Source organism: Cariama cristata, unplaced genomic scaffold (assembly GCF_000690535.1).
Source record: "Cariama cristata isolate BGI_N322 unplaced genomic scaffold, ASM69053v1 scaffold10747, whole genome shotgun sequence".
NCBI lineage: Eukaryota > Metazoa > Chordata > Aves > Cariamiformes > Cariamidae > Cariama > Cariama cristata.
In genome coordinates this window covers 326-14,329 of record NW_009628401.1, presented here as the reverse complement: position 1 = coordinate 14,329, position 14,004 = coordinate 326, and the positions used below count along the sequence as shown (strand labels likewise).

Here is a 14,004-nt window from a genome sequence, read left to right as displayed (position 1 = left end):
TCCTTGCCCTTCGCTGGACACGCTCCAGCACCTCAATGTCCTTCTTGTAGTGAGGGGCCCAAAACTGAACACAGCACTCGAGGTGCGGGCTCACCAGTGCAGAGTACAAAAAGAAATGGTCAGATGAGGTGGACAGCCAGCTTGCTTGCTGGGGCTGGGGGCTTTGACCATGCAGAAGGCTGGCAGCAGAATTAAGGTCATCACTGCCTAACCCTAACCATGCAGAATGCCTTCTTCACAGTATGTGTGCTGCCTGGGCCGCAGTGTTCCCTGCATGCTTGAGAGTGGAGATGTTTGGGGGTTTTGTTTTGTGTGTGGTTTTTTTTGTTTGTTTGGTTTTTTTTGCAATGCCTTGCTGCTGCAGTCAAGATAAAGTTAGAAATATGTATGAGAGTTGCACTTGCTGCAGTTTGCACTTTTTTTTTGCAGCAGAGCAACTGCGCTGAAATGTGTTTGTGGCTGAAGTGCTTCTGCCACAGAGCTGTGCTGGTGGAATGGTGATGGCATTTCAGAGCTGCATTCCCAGAAAAGTGTCCATATTGGGGGGGGAAATGGGATGGTGCTGTCTGGGCCTTCTGGCTTGGATCAGGCTTGCTTGTAGCCTGCTTGGCTCCTACAGCACTGGCTTTTGGCTGCCAGTAGCATCTTCATCCAGCACAAAGTGGGGGTACCAAAGGCAGGACAGACTCCTCAGCCCACCCTGCACTTGGTAAACCCGGCTGCCACTTGCACGGGTTTCTTTCTCCCCCTTGTCCTTGATGGCCAATGCAGCTGAGCAACCGTGGCTCTACCATCAGGCTGTGGAAGAGGGGATTAGAGAGGAAATTGCTGCAGAAGAGCCCTGCGGGAACCGACTGTAAGGAAATGGGAAAAGCTCCTGTTCAGGTTTGCCTGGAGAGGAGACAGCCTGTGGCTGACGGCGTGGTGCTGCCTCACCCCAGAGCCACTGGGAAGGTGCTGGAGTTGCCTTTGGTGCCTTGTGCTTGGGGGTGAGGAGGAGGAGGGTGCCAGAGGGCAACACAGCCCGTGGCCTTCAGGCACAGAAGAGCTGCCCTTCCGTGCCCACAGCCAGGGCTGAGGAGGGAAGTTGTGCAGCTGGGGACAGCGGAGAAGCACGGGCTGAAGTCCTTGCCAGGGAGTCTGCCTGGCAGCTGCTCTGCAACAAACCTAGGGCTCCGTGGGCGGCTTTTTGTTGTCTTTTGCCACTTCCAGTTGCTTCTGGGCACAAGTAAGGACTGACCCACACTTGTGCAGAATCAGTGAGTTTCTATAAACAAGAAATGAAATGTGTGAAGATGGCTTTGGGGGAGTTTGTTTTTCAAAGAACAGCTCCTGTGAGGCAGCTCTGACTGTGGGCAAGTACGGTGCCATTGCTGCAAGCCCTGTGGGCTCAGCTGCTGGGGCAGCCCTTGCGCAAGCTGACAGTAACATTTTTGCCCTCCTTGACATTCAGGCCCCAAAGCCAGCGGCAGTGGGACAGCAGCTGCCAAGGGCTTGCAGCAGCTGCTGAAGTTTGACCAGTATCCAAACTTCAGCTGGGGCAGAGGAATGCCAGCATAGTTCATATCGAGCTGCCCAGAGGCAGGGGGAGCGCTGGGTGACATAGACTTGTTCCAACCCAAGTCCTCCAGAACCTGAGAGCTGGTGAAAGTGTGTCTCTTAAGAAAGAAAAGTGGTTCTCAAGGTAGAAACATTTATCTTTTTTCCTTATCAGTCTTGAAACAGAATTGGGAAGTGCAACAAAGCCCCTCGCCTGCTGTGTGGACACAACAACTTTGCATTTACCCAGCTCCTCTGCTGCGTGGGGCCAGGATGCTCAGGAGGATGAGCCTGGGACAAGAGCCATCCCTCACGAATCCTCACCAGTGACACTCCTCACGGTGGAAGCCATGGTCCTCATGGGCAAAGCAAGGGACAACAGTGCTTCAGCTGCACTCCCAGCTGCTCCACAGGGACTCGTACAGAGCACAATGCCAGAGGACACTGAAGGCAGAGACGCGATGCTTATGGCAGGAGTCAGGGTGCTGCCCAGGATCCCATCCTGGCTGCAGGTGCCTGTGAGCTCTCAGCACCGAGGTGCACTCACCTTTGTAATGGTGTTTGGTATCTCCTGCAGACTCTGCTGCTGCTTTCACCCTCCCAGCTCAGCTTATGTTGCAGGAGCAAGTGGAAAGGGACAGGCTGCAAAAGCAAAACTGCTAAACTGCTCCTGGAGCCTTTGAAAATGCAGACAAACACCAGTGATACGCTCAGATCTTTATTAGGTGGAGGAAGGGCTAAAAAGAAATTAAACTCCTAAAACATTCATAGAATCATAGAATCATAGAATGGTTTGGTTGGCAGGGACCTTGAAGATCATCTAGTTCCAACCCCCCTGCAATAGGCAGGGACACCTTCCACCAGACCAGGTTGCTCAAAGCACTGGTGCAGGACATAAAGGACCAGGAGTTGCCTCCAGGGTCTTCATTTTAAAAAAAGTGGGGAGGGACAGGTGAAGTTTCCATCCAGTAGCTCTGGCCTTCCTGGGCAGTGTGGCTCAGGGCAAAAAGAGGTACAAGACACAGCTTATACTTTTATTTAAGAAACCGCTACATAGTTTTTTGCCTCTAATGATGCAAAGGAGGTTCCAGGACACACTGAGCCATCCGAAGTCTTCTGCTAGAGAAACAAAAAAAACCCCCAACCAACCAAAAAAGAAAACCCTGTCTTTTTTTTATTATTCAAAAATTGAAAAATAAAAAGGTGAGGCTGCAGCTCAGGGCCACAGTGACCAAACTGCCAACAAGAGTTTGTCTTCCACAGCAGGAGAGAGGGGGGAGACAAAAGAAAGGGGAAGGTTCACAAAACATTTTTTTTCTTTTTTTTTCCTCTTTAAAGTAACAACTATATTGGGGACTGAGGACACATCTTGATTCGGGTGTTTCTTTTGTTTTTGTTTTGGTTTTTTTGGGGGGAAGGGGGGGGAAACGACGACAGGTTGGGGGGCAGGCCTCCTTATTTGCCTGAATTTAGAACTGCATTAAATAAATGGGCTCCAGCTCCAAAAAAATGGTGCAGTTTGTCTTCGACAGAGTTAGAAAGCCCATAGAGCTTAAAAAAACAAGGAAGGATGCCCTGGTGCAGATGGGAAATGAATAATTAGTTTTCCTACAAAGAAAATGAAACAGGCTGCAAGATGCATAAAACCACATTTAGGCTCTATTACATTTACAAATACATACATAAATATATTACATACAACAGCAACTCAAAGAGGAAGCGGGCGAGTCACACAGAGGATGGCTGGCTGGCTGCAGTTCTCCCCGCACAGACGTTTGGCTGAGCAGTTACTTCTCCTAATAATTCCAGGAATGGGCTTCGTCTTTTTTTCTTTTTCTCTTTTCTTTTGTTTTATTCTCCTCCTCTCCTTTCATTCTCTCCCCCCTCCCCGGTTTCGGATTTAGTTTGTCCAGTATGGAGAAGTGCCATAGGCGGTTTTGGTAGCCTGAGACTTTTGCTGCATGGTGCTGGGTTGGTTGCGTTGGCCAGATCCACCCTAGAAATCAGAGATGAAGGAGACATGGGCATCAGCTGCCACAGCACCAGTGCTCCCAGGAAGACGAGCCCATCCAAATGTCGCCAGAAGAGCTGCCACCCCTGGGGACAGCCCTGACACCCACCACTGCAGCGATGCTCCCCCCCCGAACAGATCCATTTCTGCCCTCCAACATGTCCGCATCTCACAATCCAGGACAAGTGGCCACAGAGACACCAAGTAGGAGCACGGGGAAGCCCCCTCCCACTGCCCACCACCCTCTCCCCCACCCAGGTCAGGTTCAAGCACAAGGAAGCAGAGGAGCAGGACTGGGGACAGCAAAGGAGCTCTCTCAAGGTGAATGGAGGCGGTGCACCAGCCAAGGATGTCACACATTTGGAGACAGAAGTAATTTCCTATTTTTGGACTCTAAGGCAGAACACTATTTTTTCAGACAAAATTTATAGTGAGGAAAGGAAACACATGGGCTGGTGAAACCAAATCAGAGCCAACACACAACCTGCAAGGGGATGCTCCATTTTTGCCCCAGAGTTGCAGTACAAGTTCTCATGTCCTGCTGTCCTGCCGCAGCCAGGGGACAGCGGCACCTGCCTCGGCTTCAAACCTCACAGCCCATCTCTCCACACTCCACACCAGGACGGGTTCTTCACAGAATCACAGGCTGGCTAAAGCTGGCAGAGATCTCTCGAGGTGTCTTGCCCAACCCCTCTGCTCAAGCAAAGCCAGTTGCCTAGGACAATGTCCAGAAAGCTCCAAGGATGGAGACTCCACAACCTCCCTGGGCAACCTGTGCCAGTGCTTGGTCGCTATCCCAGTAGAAAAGTGTTTCCTGATGTTCAGACGGAACCTCCTGTGTTTCAGTTTGTGCCTGTTGCCTCCGTTTCTGTCACTGGGCACCGCTGGAAAGAGCCTGGCTCCAATCTCTTTACACCCTCCCTTCATGTATTCATATACATTGATAAGATCTCACCCTGAGCCTTCTCTTCTCCAGGCTGAACAGTCCCAGCTCTCCCAGCCCTTCCTCACAGCAGAGATGCTCCAGTCCCTTCATCATCCTTGTGGCCCTTTGTTGGACTCTCCAGTACATCCATGTCTCTCTTGTACTGGGGAGCCCAGAACTGGACACAGAACTCCAGGTGTGTCCTCACCACTGCTGAGCAGAGGGGAAGGATCAGCTCCCTCGACCTGCTGGCAATACTTTAATGCAACTCAGGATCCTGTTGGCCTTCTTGTAGCAAGGGCATAGTGCTGGCTCATGGTCAACTTTGTGTCCACCAGGATCCCCATGGCCTTTTCTGCAAAGCTGCTTTGGCCCCCAGCATGTCCTGGTGCATGGGGTTGTTCCTCCCCAGAGGCAGGACTTGGCACTTGTCCTTGTTGAACTTCATCAGGTTCCCTCCCCAAGCTGGTCAGCAGCATCGAGTCTGTCAGTCTGCAACCATTGCCAGGGCCCTTTCCCAATGAGCAAAGCAAAAACCAGAAGGAAGCAAAAACCTCCTAGACCCTGCTGGGATGTGGGGCGGGGGGAGCAATCTGTCCTTAGGCACGCTGTAGAGGCAGAAGGGGCCGACTCACCTGCCCATCTTGCTGAAGATGGTGATGCAGCATCTGGGAATGAGGCTGCTGATGCGCAGGCAGGATATGGAGAAACGGAGCTGGAGCATAACCTGGGGCAGCACCAGGGTTCAGGGGCCCAGTTGATCCAAGAGCAGAGGGCAGGCTGAAAGGAGGTGGCGTGCCAGCGTGGAATCCCTGCTTGTCAAACGTCTGCACGGGAATTGAGGAGGACAGTGTCAGAGCCTGGTGTGAGCACTGCCACGGTGACCAGAGAAGAACAAAAGTGGCCCAAACACACATGACTTAAACCTTTCACCAACCCATGAGCAAGTTAAGTCACACTGAATACCTGCGAGCACTTCAGCAGATGAGTTTCAGCTCCTGTTCTCACCCATACTTCTGCACTAATGCTTCCGACATTTCATTTTATTTTTATTTCCACAGCTACTGTGTACTTTTTTACCCTGACCTCTTTTTACTCAGCAGGATATGGGATGGCAGCAGCTGGCTGAAATCAGTCCTTCATACATTGTGGAGGCTCAGCCTGGAATTACTTGACCTATCCAAGGCAGCCCAACAAAACCGCAAGAACTTGCACTAATATTTTCCTCCCCCTGGTCAATGCTTGAACCTTAATGCTAAGCGTGCAGCTGAGAGTTGGCTTCCTACCTGTAAGCATGGATGACAGCCAGACACCGATTCCCCCAGCTGAGGGTGCAAGGAGGAGAAAACAGGAGCTGGGCATAAACCCACTGCACACCACAGCTTGTCAAAGCACTTTCTGCTTTCCCTGGGAAGCCCTGTGCTGAGCAATGGCCATAGGAGAGCGTGAGACAGGGACCCTCGGGTGTTAGGGGTGGGCACTGCTGACTGGTCTCTCTGGTGAAAAGCAAACAGCCTCTCAACTCACCTTGTCTGGGGACGATTTTGACTAAAAACATTAGCACCATCACATTTAATTTGCACCCAGGACACAGCTCACATGGGGCAGTGTGCGCAGCATGCAGCAGTGTACAGCACTGCAGCTATGCCAGCAGCTGCCATCAGGAACTGACATGGCAGAAACGGTGGGACAGAGGACGAGACTCTACTCCAACACCAAACAGAGCCACCATAAGAAATGCCACGGCCCGCTGACCCTGAGACTAACGAGCATGGGAACAGGAGGGGAGCCATCGGCCTGGCCTCAGGCCAGGAGGGAGGAGGTTCCAATGTTGCTCACCTGAGTCTTGTTATAGACTGAGCCACTGATATCAGGCACACCTGTATTACTTGAGGTCACAGAAACACCTGGAAAACAAAACAGCCACCAACAAGGAGGAAGTCAACGACCACGCAGCATTAGCCCCATGCTTTGTTCCTGGCACCTCTGTCGGCCTTGGTGGATGCACCTTCGTCTGCAGCCACTGCACCACACGCCCTGCTGCTGCTGTCAGCCAGCCCAGAGGGGTTCTCCGTGCTCTCAGACCCACAGCAACCCAACAGTGGAACAGAAGAAAGGGCTCAGTTCCTTGCTCCTGCTGCAAGGTGGGAAACCAGCCCACTCTGATAAATCACCCATATCCACGACCCAGCAGTTACCACTTGGATGCAAATGCACCTCACCAGGCAGCACCTGGCCGCACTGAGCACTCGTTTACGTTCACGTAAAGCCAGCCTTCCCCTAGGATTAGGGATGCGTTTGGCTCTGTTGCAGCATTCAAGAGCTTTCCAGTAGTGCACTGAGCAATGATACTCTGCATCTGCTACACATTTGAGCCATTGTCCTTCCACATTCTGCAGAAGGATGAGGTCTGCAATGCTCCTCTGCCTTGAGAGAATTAATATCATTTGATTCAGACTGGCTTCCACCTGGACCAGCTGGTGCCACAACAGGCTCAGAAACACTCACTTACCAGCGAGGTGGCTCTCAAGCCAGCCACTTATTCACAGTCTTATAAAGACTGGCTCTAATCATTTCACTCAGATCAGAGTAAAAACAGAAGTTTCTTTGGCCAGTGAGTCAGAAGTCTGGACTTAGAAGGTTTGCACTGCTCTAAGGCTGTACCCTTCCTAGAACATTGCTCCTTTTTGGATTGCTCCCCCACAGAGGACAGTGTGATCAGATCTTGCCTGAGGACAGTCCAGTTGGTGTTTCAAATGCACAGCAAATGCTTGGTATTTGCTTAAGCCCAAGGATGAACCAGTTAGTGCTAAGCAGTTCAGTATACATTTCTCAGGTCTAACCAGCATGTGCAGAATAAAGCTTTTGTATAAGCTGTATAAATTCTTCACCCTTTACAGTCACAAATGAAACATTTCCACGCTTGAAATAATGTGATGAGTTACAGGGTGCACGAACAACAGCCCAGAGATGTGTGAACTGCCCTGCTGGGCCGTAACACACGGCTATCTCAGGTGCCTACCAAGAAACTCAAAATCTAGTCATCATTTGGCAGAGGACCATTTCAGCAGCAGCATCCAGCTGCTTAGAGTTAGTGCAGGACCACTACTCTTCAACAGAGAAAACCTGGGAGGAGGAAACAGCTCACCATTTCTCCCATGTATAGTTGTGGACAAAACTGCACATCAGCCACACAAATCCTCACGCAAAGTTCAGCTATGAGGTTTAGAAGGAACACTTGGGCCATTAACAAAGCATTTTGTACACGGGAGATGGAGAAACAGCTTGGATCGTGACCCTGTTTAGAGCTGGCTGCTGTGTTGACTGCACAGCACTGGGAGTTTGCCCTACTAAATCCCACTCAAGAGCAACCTCAACTCTCATATGTTACCTTTCCCAGGTCCAGTGCCAGCAGATTTGTTTTGTGCTTGAGATGACCCACTGTAGCCTCCTTTGCTGTAATCTCCAGCTGCCGTTCCCTGCGTTAAGTCATCATAGCCTGCCGGTGTGTACAAGACAAGGTGTTACAGTGTGCAAGCAGCTCTGCAGACACTCACATGAAAAGCGCAGTGGTAAGCATACCTGCTCCATAGCTGTGCTGCCCGTAGCCACTCGCTTGCTGGAAAGGAGTCGATGCGGTGTTCAGGTTGACCCCATGCTGTTTAGCAGATGCTGGAGGTACCTGGACAAAGGAAGGGAACAAAAGGTGCTGTTAACCGGGGAATGCAGATAAAGTGCAAACTCCTTCTGCCATCTAGTGGGGAAGGCACCTCCACCTGACGTGGGAAATTTAACTTGGAGTTGGGAGCACTGGGATGGCATGGGACACGGCACTCTCACTTCCAGGAGTAACTTGCTGTAGCGGATGTGTGCAAGCCCCAAGTTTTCCGCTAGAGCCGCCCCTCTGATTGCAACCCTCGCTCGGAACAGGCTGCATATTTCTTTCATACACTGAACGTAAACAGCAAATTCTTAGCCACAAACACAAGAAGGAGAAACCGCAGTGCTCTCCCTCCAGAACCAAATGAAACATCAATTCCTGCCTGAGGCTGTTTCGTAAAACACCGTCCTACAGAACTCTAAAATAGACTCATCTCTTCCCAAATAACCTTCCTCCTCCGGAGACTACCAGCACTGCTCTCTGACTTAATGGGGTCCCCTCCTTCCTTGAAAGGATCTCCTAGGCACTCTCTGCTCACTGACTCAGCCTTGGGTCTCCCTTTGACTCTCCAGAGATTGGTAAGGGCTTTCAGGAACACCGAATCCATGAACTGCAGCTGTTTGCTATTTACAGTAACCTGCGCAGGAGTCCATGAGTTCTGGCCTTTTAAATTTCCATTTTTCTTGGGGAAGGGACTGCAGCTACTTTCTCAGGCTTGCAAGTTTTTGGAGTTCCCTTGCAGATTGGGGAGGATGACTCTACTCCGTTCCCATGAGACCCCACCTGAGTACTGGATCCAGCTCTGGGGTCCCCAGTACAAGAAGGACATGGACCTGTTGGAGTGGGTCCAGAGGAGGGCCATGAAGATGATCCGAGGGCTGGAACATCTCTCCTATGAAGAAAGGCTGAGAGACTTGGGGTTGTTCAGCCTGGAGAAGAGAAGGCTCTGGGGAGACCTTACTGTGGCCTTTCAATACTTAAAGTGTGCTTATAAGAAAGATGGAGAAAAACTTTTTACCAGGCTTTGTAGTGACAGGTCAAAGGGCAACAGTTTTAAACTGAAAGAGGGTACGTTTAGGTTGGACACAAGGAAGAAATTTTTTATGATGAGGGTGGTGAGGCACTGGAACAGGTTGCCCAGAGCAGTTGTGGGTGCCCCATCCCTGGAAGTGTTCAAGGCCAGGTGGGACGGGGTTTTGAGCAACCTGGTCTGGTGGGAGGTGTCCCTGCCCATGGCAGGGGGGTTGGAACTACGTGGTCTTTAAGGTCCCTTCCAACCCAAACCATTCTATGATTCCAAGATGTAGAAGATTTGGGCTGGAGAGAGCAAAACCAGAAAGGCATGAAGGGAGGGTTACAGTTTAGGCTGCCACACTTACAAACATAGTTGGCCCATACTGGAATGCACTGGGTACACCGGGCATACCAGCGTAATAAGGTAACCCAGTGTAGCTGTACCCCGGGGGCAGGGTCGGGTTGAGGAAGGGCTGCTGAGTTGTATGGTGAGTCTGCGTCTGGTTCTGCTGCGGCTGGGCAAGCGTGGTAGCAGGAGCAGGGGAGGCAGAATCCCCACGGCCAAATTTTGCTACGTCACCTGCGAAAGAAAGAACTGATCAGAGAAGCTATCAAAGCTACTCCAAGAGTGGAGGACTCAAAGGATTCAAATCCTCTGAATACAAGTAGACAACTGCAGAAGAGAGCACATCCTACACTTGAAAGCCTGCAGTTGTTCATGGGAAGCACTCTCCCTGTCTCTGCTCCTGACGGCCACAGGGACACTGCCTGCTCGTGGCACAGAACTCCATGGCATTGCTAATCCATTGATAAAATGGAGATACCAATACTTACCTATCTCACATGGTCTGAGCAGATTTATTACTATTGCAATAAAACATGCTAAAAGCAGAAGTATGGTAAATAGCCAAAGAGCAAATGGTTGTTGGGTTAAAGTGTGACTCTCCTGGAGGTTAAACTGGTCAGCTAAGCTTCATGGGTTGAAAACAAGTTAGGCTTTACAGGCAGTGATAGGCATATTTTTGTCAATGTCTGTTTATTTATCAAGCATGACTAGTTAGATATCCGGTTCCTCACACCACCAAAGTTCTGGAGACAGTAGCTGAAGGCCAGGAAAGCAAGGCTTGCATCGCGGGCCACCTTATTGAAGAAGTAGGAAGGGAAATTTGGTTATTAACCCAAATACAGCCTCCCGAGAGAAGTGATTATGAAGCAGAAAATTCCTGAACACTTGCATTTTCTGGCAGCCTACAGAGCAGCATGTTCATGTGTGTTTTAGGGAGGTGGCATACATCTATCACATCTATCTCATTCTCAACCAATATTCCTTTTTGTTGGTTACAAAGAAGTGTGACAACACTTAACACCATCATTATAGGAATTATAATGCCTATGGCTACAGTTTTAAGCTGTAATCCTGGCTGAAAATCCTGGATTGCATTAATGCCATCTTTGCACGATGATAACTGAAGATATGAGGGAGGGCTTCTTAGACTATGTGATTTTAGGAATGAAGCCCATTAGATTTGGGGAGGGTGAGGGAGAGCCTGCTGGATGCAGCTCCTGCTGGGAACATACGAGTGCTAAGAGAGCAGTAACAAGGTACGGTGAGCTGCTGAGGGGTGGTCTATTCCAGTACCAAAAAAGGCAGGAAAGCCAGTTGAATTTCAAGAAGAAAGATTAAGCTACAGAGTATTTTTCAAGCACCTGTATGTGCTTGGGAATGGCACTAGATGACTCTGTCGTTTACATCAGTAACAACTCTGCACTTGTTCACAGAGGCTATCCAACTTAGTGCCAGAAGAAGTCACTTATGAATTACTGGCCGAAACCATGAAGAAATATCAGTGAGAGGGAGATGCTCGCTCTTGTTTGACTGGTTTGGACTGATGGGTTTAACTGCTTACAGAAGGGAAAAATGATTGCTGTTTCAGCTACGGCAAGATGACCTCCATTTAGAAACCAGCACATCTCACTCACCATCCTTTTCTTTTAAATAGCACTCACCTGAGTATGGGTTGTTAGCAAGGCTCCCATCTCTGCCTGTTAGGGTTGCAGGAGCAGGGAATGTAATTCCATAGTAATCCTTGGAAAGAGACAATATCGTTTATTAATAGTTGAAATCATAACAGAGTTGGACAGCTCTTACGAACACTGTATTATACACATAAGAAAATTTAAAAAGCAAGAACTAAAGAAAGTTTGGGCAGAAGCTGACCTTATTGCTTCCAGCAAGGCTGAGGATTTACTTGGATCCTCAACTTCAAAATAAACCTACTTTATAGACATTTTAAATATTATATACAAATAATTAATCTCTTAATTGTAAGTTAAAGGCAATGACTAAATGCTTTTCCCTCCCAGCCCTCAGCTCTGAGCTGTCATCTTCCAGTGAGACTCCACCTGGAAGAGCAACAGACTTTCAGGGGCCAAAGACTTGGGGTCACACCAGGACCTTAATCACAATGTGGATGTAGTCTAAAGGTTTTACCCTTGTACCATGCCCTGTTTTCTAAAAGTGGAAACACAAGCTAGGGAAACAGCACAAACATTGTAAAAAAAAAAAAAAAAAAAAGGACAAAAAGAGTCACTACCAGATGACTGGAAAATTTATTTATATTAAACTACATTACAGGAGGCCTCAGATCAGTAGTCTCCAAAGTGAGGTGCGCAAGACAATCCACTGGGGTGCATGAAGAAAATGGTTTTGGTACCATTAATAAACAAAATTTAAAGTATTTTAAAATAATGTTTAACCATTCTCTCATCCATTTTTATTTTTGTGTATGTTTTATAACATACACATTAGTACAGTAGTGTATATATATATAATTTAGAAATAAAAATACATTGGGGTGAGTGCTCACAAACTTTTTATTGATGGGGTGTGTGATCAAAAAAGGTGGAAAGCACTGCCTTAGAGCATTCTTCTAGGTCCTCTACAGGAAGGTAAGAGAGTCATAACCCTAAAAAGCTTTCACTCTGAGATGACAGGACATGCCAGCAAAACCAAAGCAGCATTCTGATTTTACTTTGTGAGAAAAAGAGTAAAGTTTGCCCTTCAATCTCAGAGTGAACTCCACATGTGGGGCTGGTACTCTAGCAAGCATTTTTCCTCCTAATTCTCATGGTTTACTTCTCACCACCTCGAATCCATCAAGAGTTAATACTTTAACCACTAACATATCTATTTCCACACATTCTCCAACACTGGAAAAACATCCTCCCTCTTGATACCGCTCTCTGCAAATTCCCCAGCATCTCAAATGCTTTCTCAGAGCTGACAGCACCTTCTACCTTGCTGCATTTCTGTGCATTACCCCACTGTTTCCTACACCCAGTCCTCCAACACTGAAATTTAAATAATCCAGCAAAGATTTAGTGTTGGAGACGCTTTCTGTAACTTGAAATGGTGCCATATTTCATCATCCTTTCATTAACAGGTAACTCCACGTTATTAACTCTGGCATGAACCACTTCACAAAACAAAACCAAATTCACATTAAGTCTTAGCAGGTTACTCAAAAGCAGCGCTCCCATCTACTTCCAAGGAAAGCGCCACAAAAAGCAGATTTGGAGAAGAGATCTGAACAGGACTTGGTGGATATGAACTGGAACTGACACACTAGCATCTTTCACTATATAAACTGGACAAAATATAACCAAATCTGCATGAGAAGACAGTATAAGGATTGCAATTATTCCCACTGCCTCTCAAGTGGGGGAAACCATATTAGTACTGCATATCCCTATCCCACACAGCTGTGCATACACACATTAAAAACAAAAAAATCATTAGAAAATAAGAGTGCAAGCTAGTTATCTTTGTACTTCATGCCCACCCACAGGAAAATATCAGAAGAGATACTGTGCCCTTCAAACAACATGGGTATTTCCTAACCTCCAGAAAGCATGCAGGAGAAGGTGCCTAAAGTCAAAACCGAAGTATCAGGAATAGACTCAAAAACAGAAACAGAAAAGGACTGGAAAATTGTAAGTTATCTGATGTAATAGATTTAAGCTCTACCAAACAGCTCGCTGGGTACCACACACACCAAGTAAGGCATTTCTAAGATCTCTGCTACACAGGCAGCCTTCAACAGACTAACAGAAGAGATAGCATGTCCCGATGCAATACACACACACAAAAAAAAAAAACCAAACAAAAAAACCCCAATCCAACCCAGGGAGAATTTACAGTATCAACATACACATTAACTGAGCTAAATTAAAAAAGAACACCTTCCCCAACCTCAGGAGAAACACCCGTTCTCGCTGTATCAGCAGCCACTGGTATCTCTTGCTGCTGGAAGCTTCCCAGGAAGCAGTGACAACTTGCACTTGGAACTCTGCCCACTTTCACATTCTAGATCTAAGCGGACTGGCACATCAAAGACAAATATTCTCACCTGCATCTGTCTCCCAAACACCTAATGTTGCCCAATTTCTACAAAAAATTCAAAACACAATAAAGAAACTCCAAAATCTAGAATTCACAGTCATTGAATGAATAGCTGATGAAAAATCCATTGTGACATTTATGCATTTATTTCTAAATATCAACACACTGAGGACAAATAATTTGGGGGGCAGGGAGGACGACATATAGCGCTGAAAACACTCTGCAAGTCATTTGCAGAGAGAGGAAAAACTTTTCCACCAGGAAAGCTGCAGATGCCATAGAGAAAGGAAAAAGTGGGGAGCGGGGGAATGACACGCTAAAACTGAAGACTAAAAATATCTGTCAATAAGAAATAAAGGAAAACATGCATTAACTCATACATACAAATAATATCACAGTGTGAAAGAAGAAAAAAAGATGTTGGTAGAAAGAAAAAAAAAAAAAGAAAAAGA

At 47.8% G+C, this 14,004-nt stretch overlaps 1 protein-coding gene across 1 annotated transcript; it reads right to left on the bottom strand.

Moving 5' to 3' along the window:
• Nucleotides 1-3,397: 3,397 nt before the first annotated feature.
• On the bottom strand, nucleotides 3,398-11,242 carry LOC104165229 (ubiquitin-associated protein 2-like; the record flags this gene model as incomplete). The annotated part of the gene is made up of 7 exons (XM_009704805.1): nucleotides 3,398-3,535; nucleotides 5,111-5,302; nucleotides 6,315-6,382; nucleotides 7,867-7,974; nucleotides 8,058-8,157; nucleotides 9,516-9,730; nucleotides 11,158-11,242. Coding segments are annotated over 7 exons (864 nt in total), but the record flags the coding sequence as incomplete, so codon positions are not given.
• Nucleotides 11,243-14,004: the final 2,762 nt, after the last annotated feature.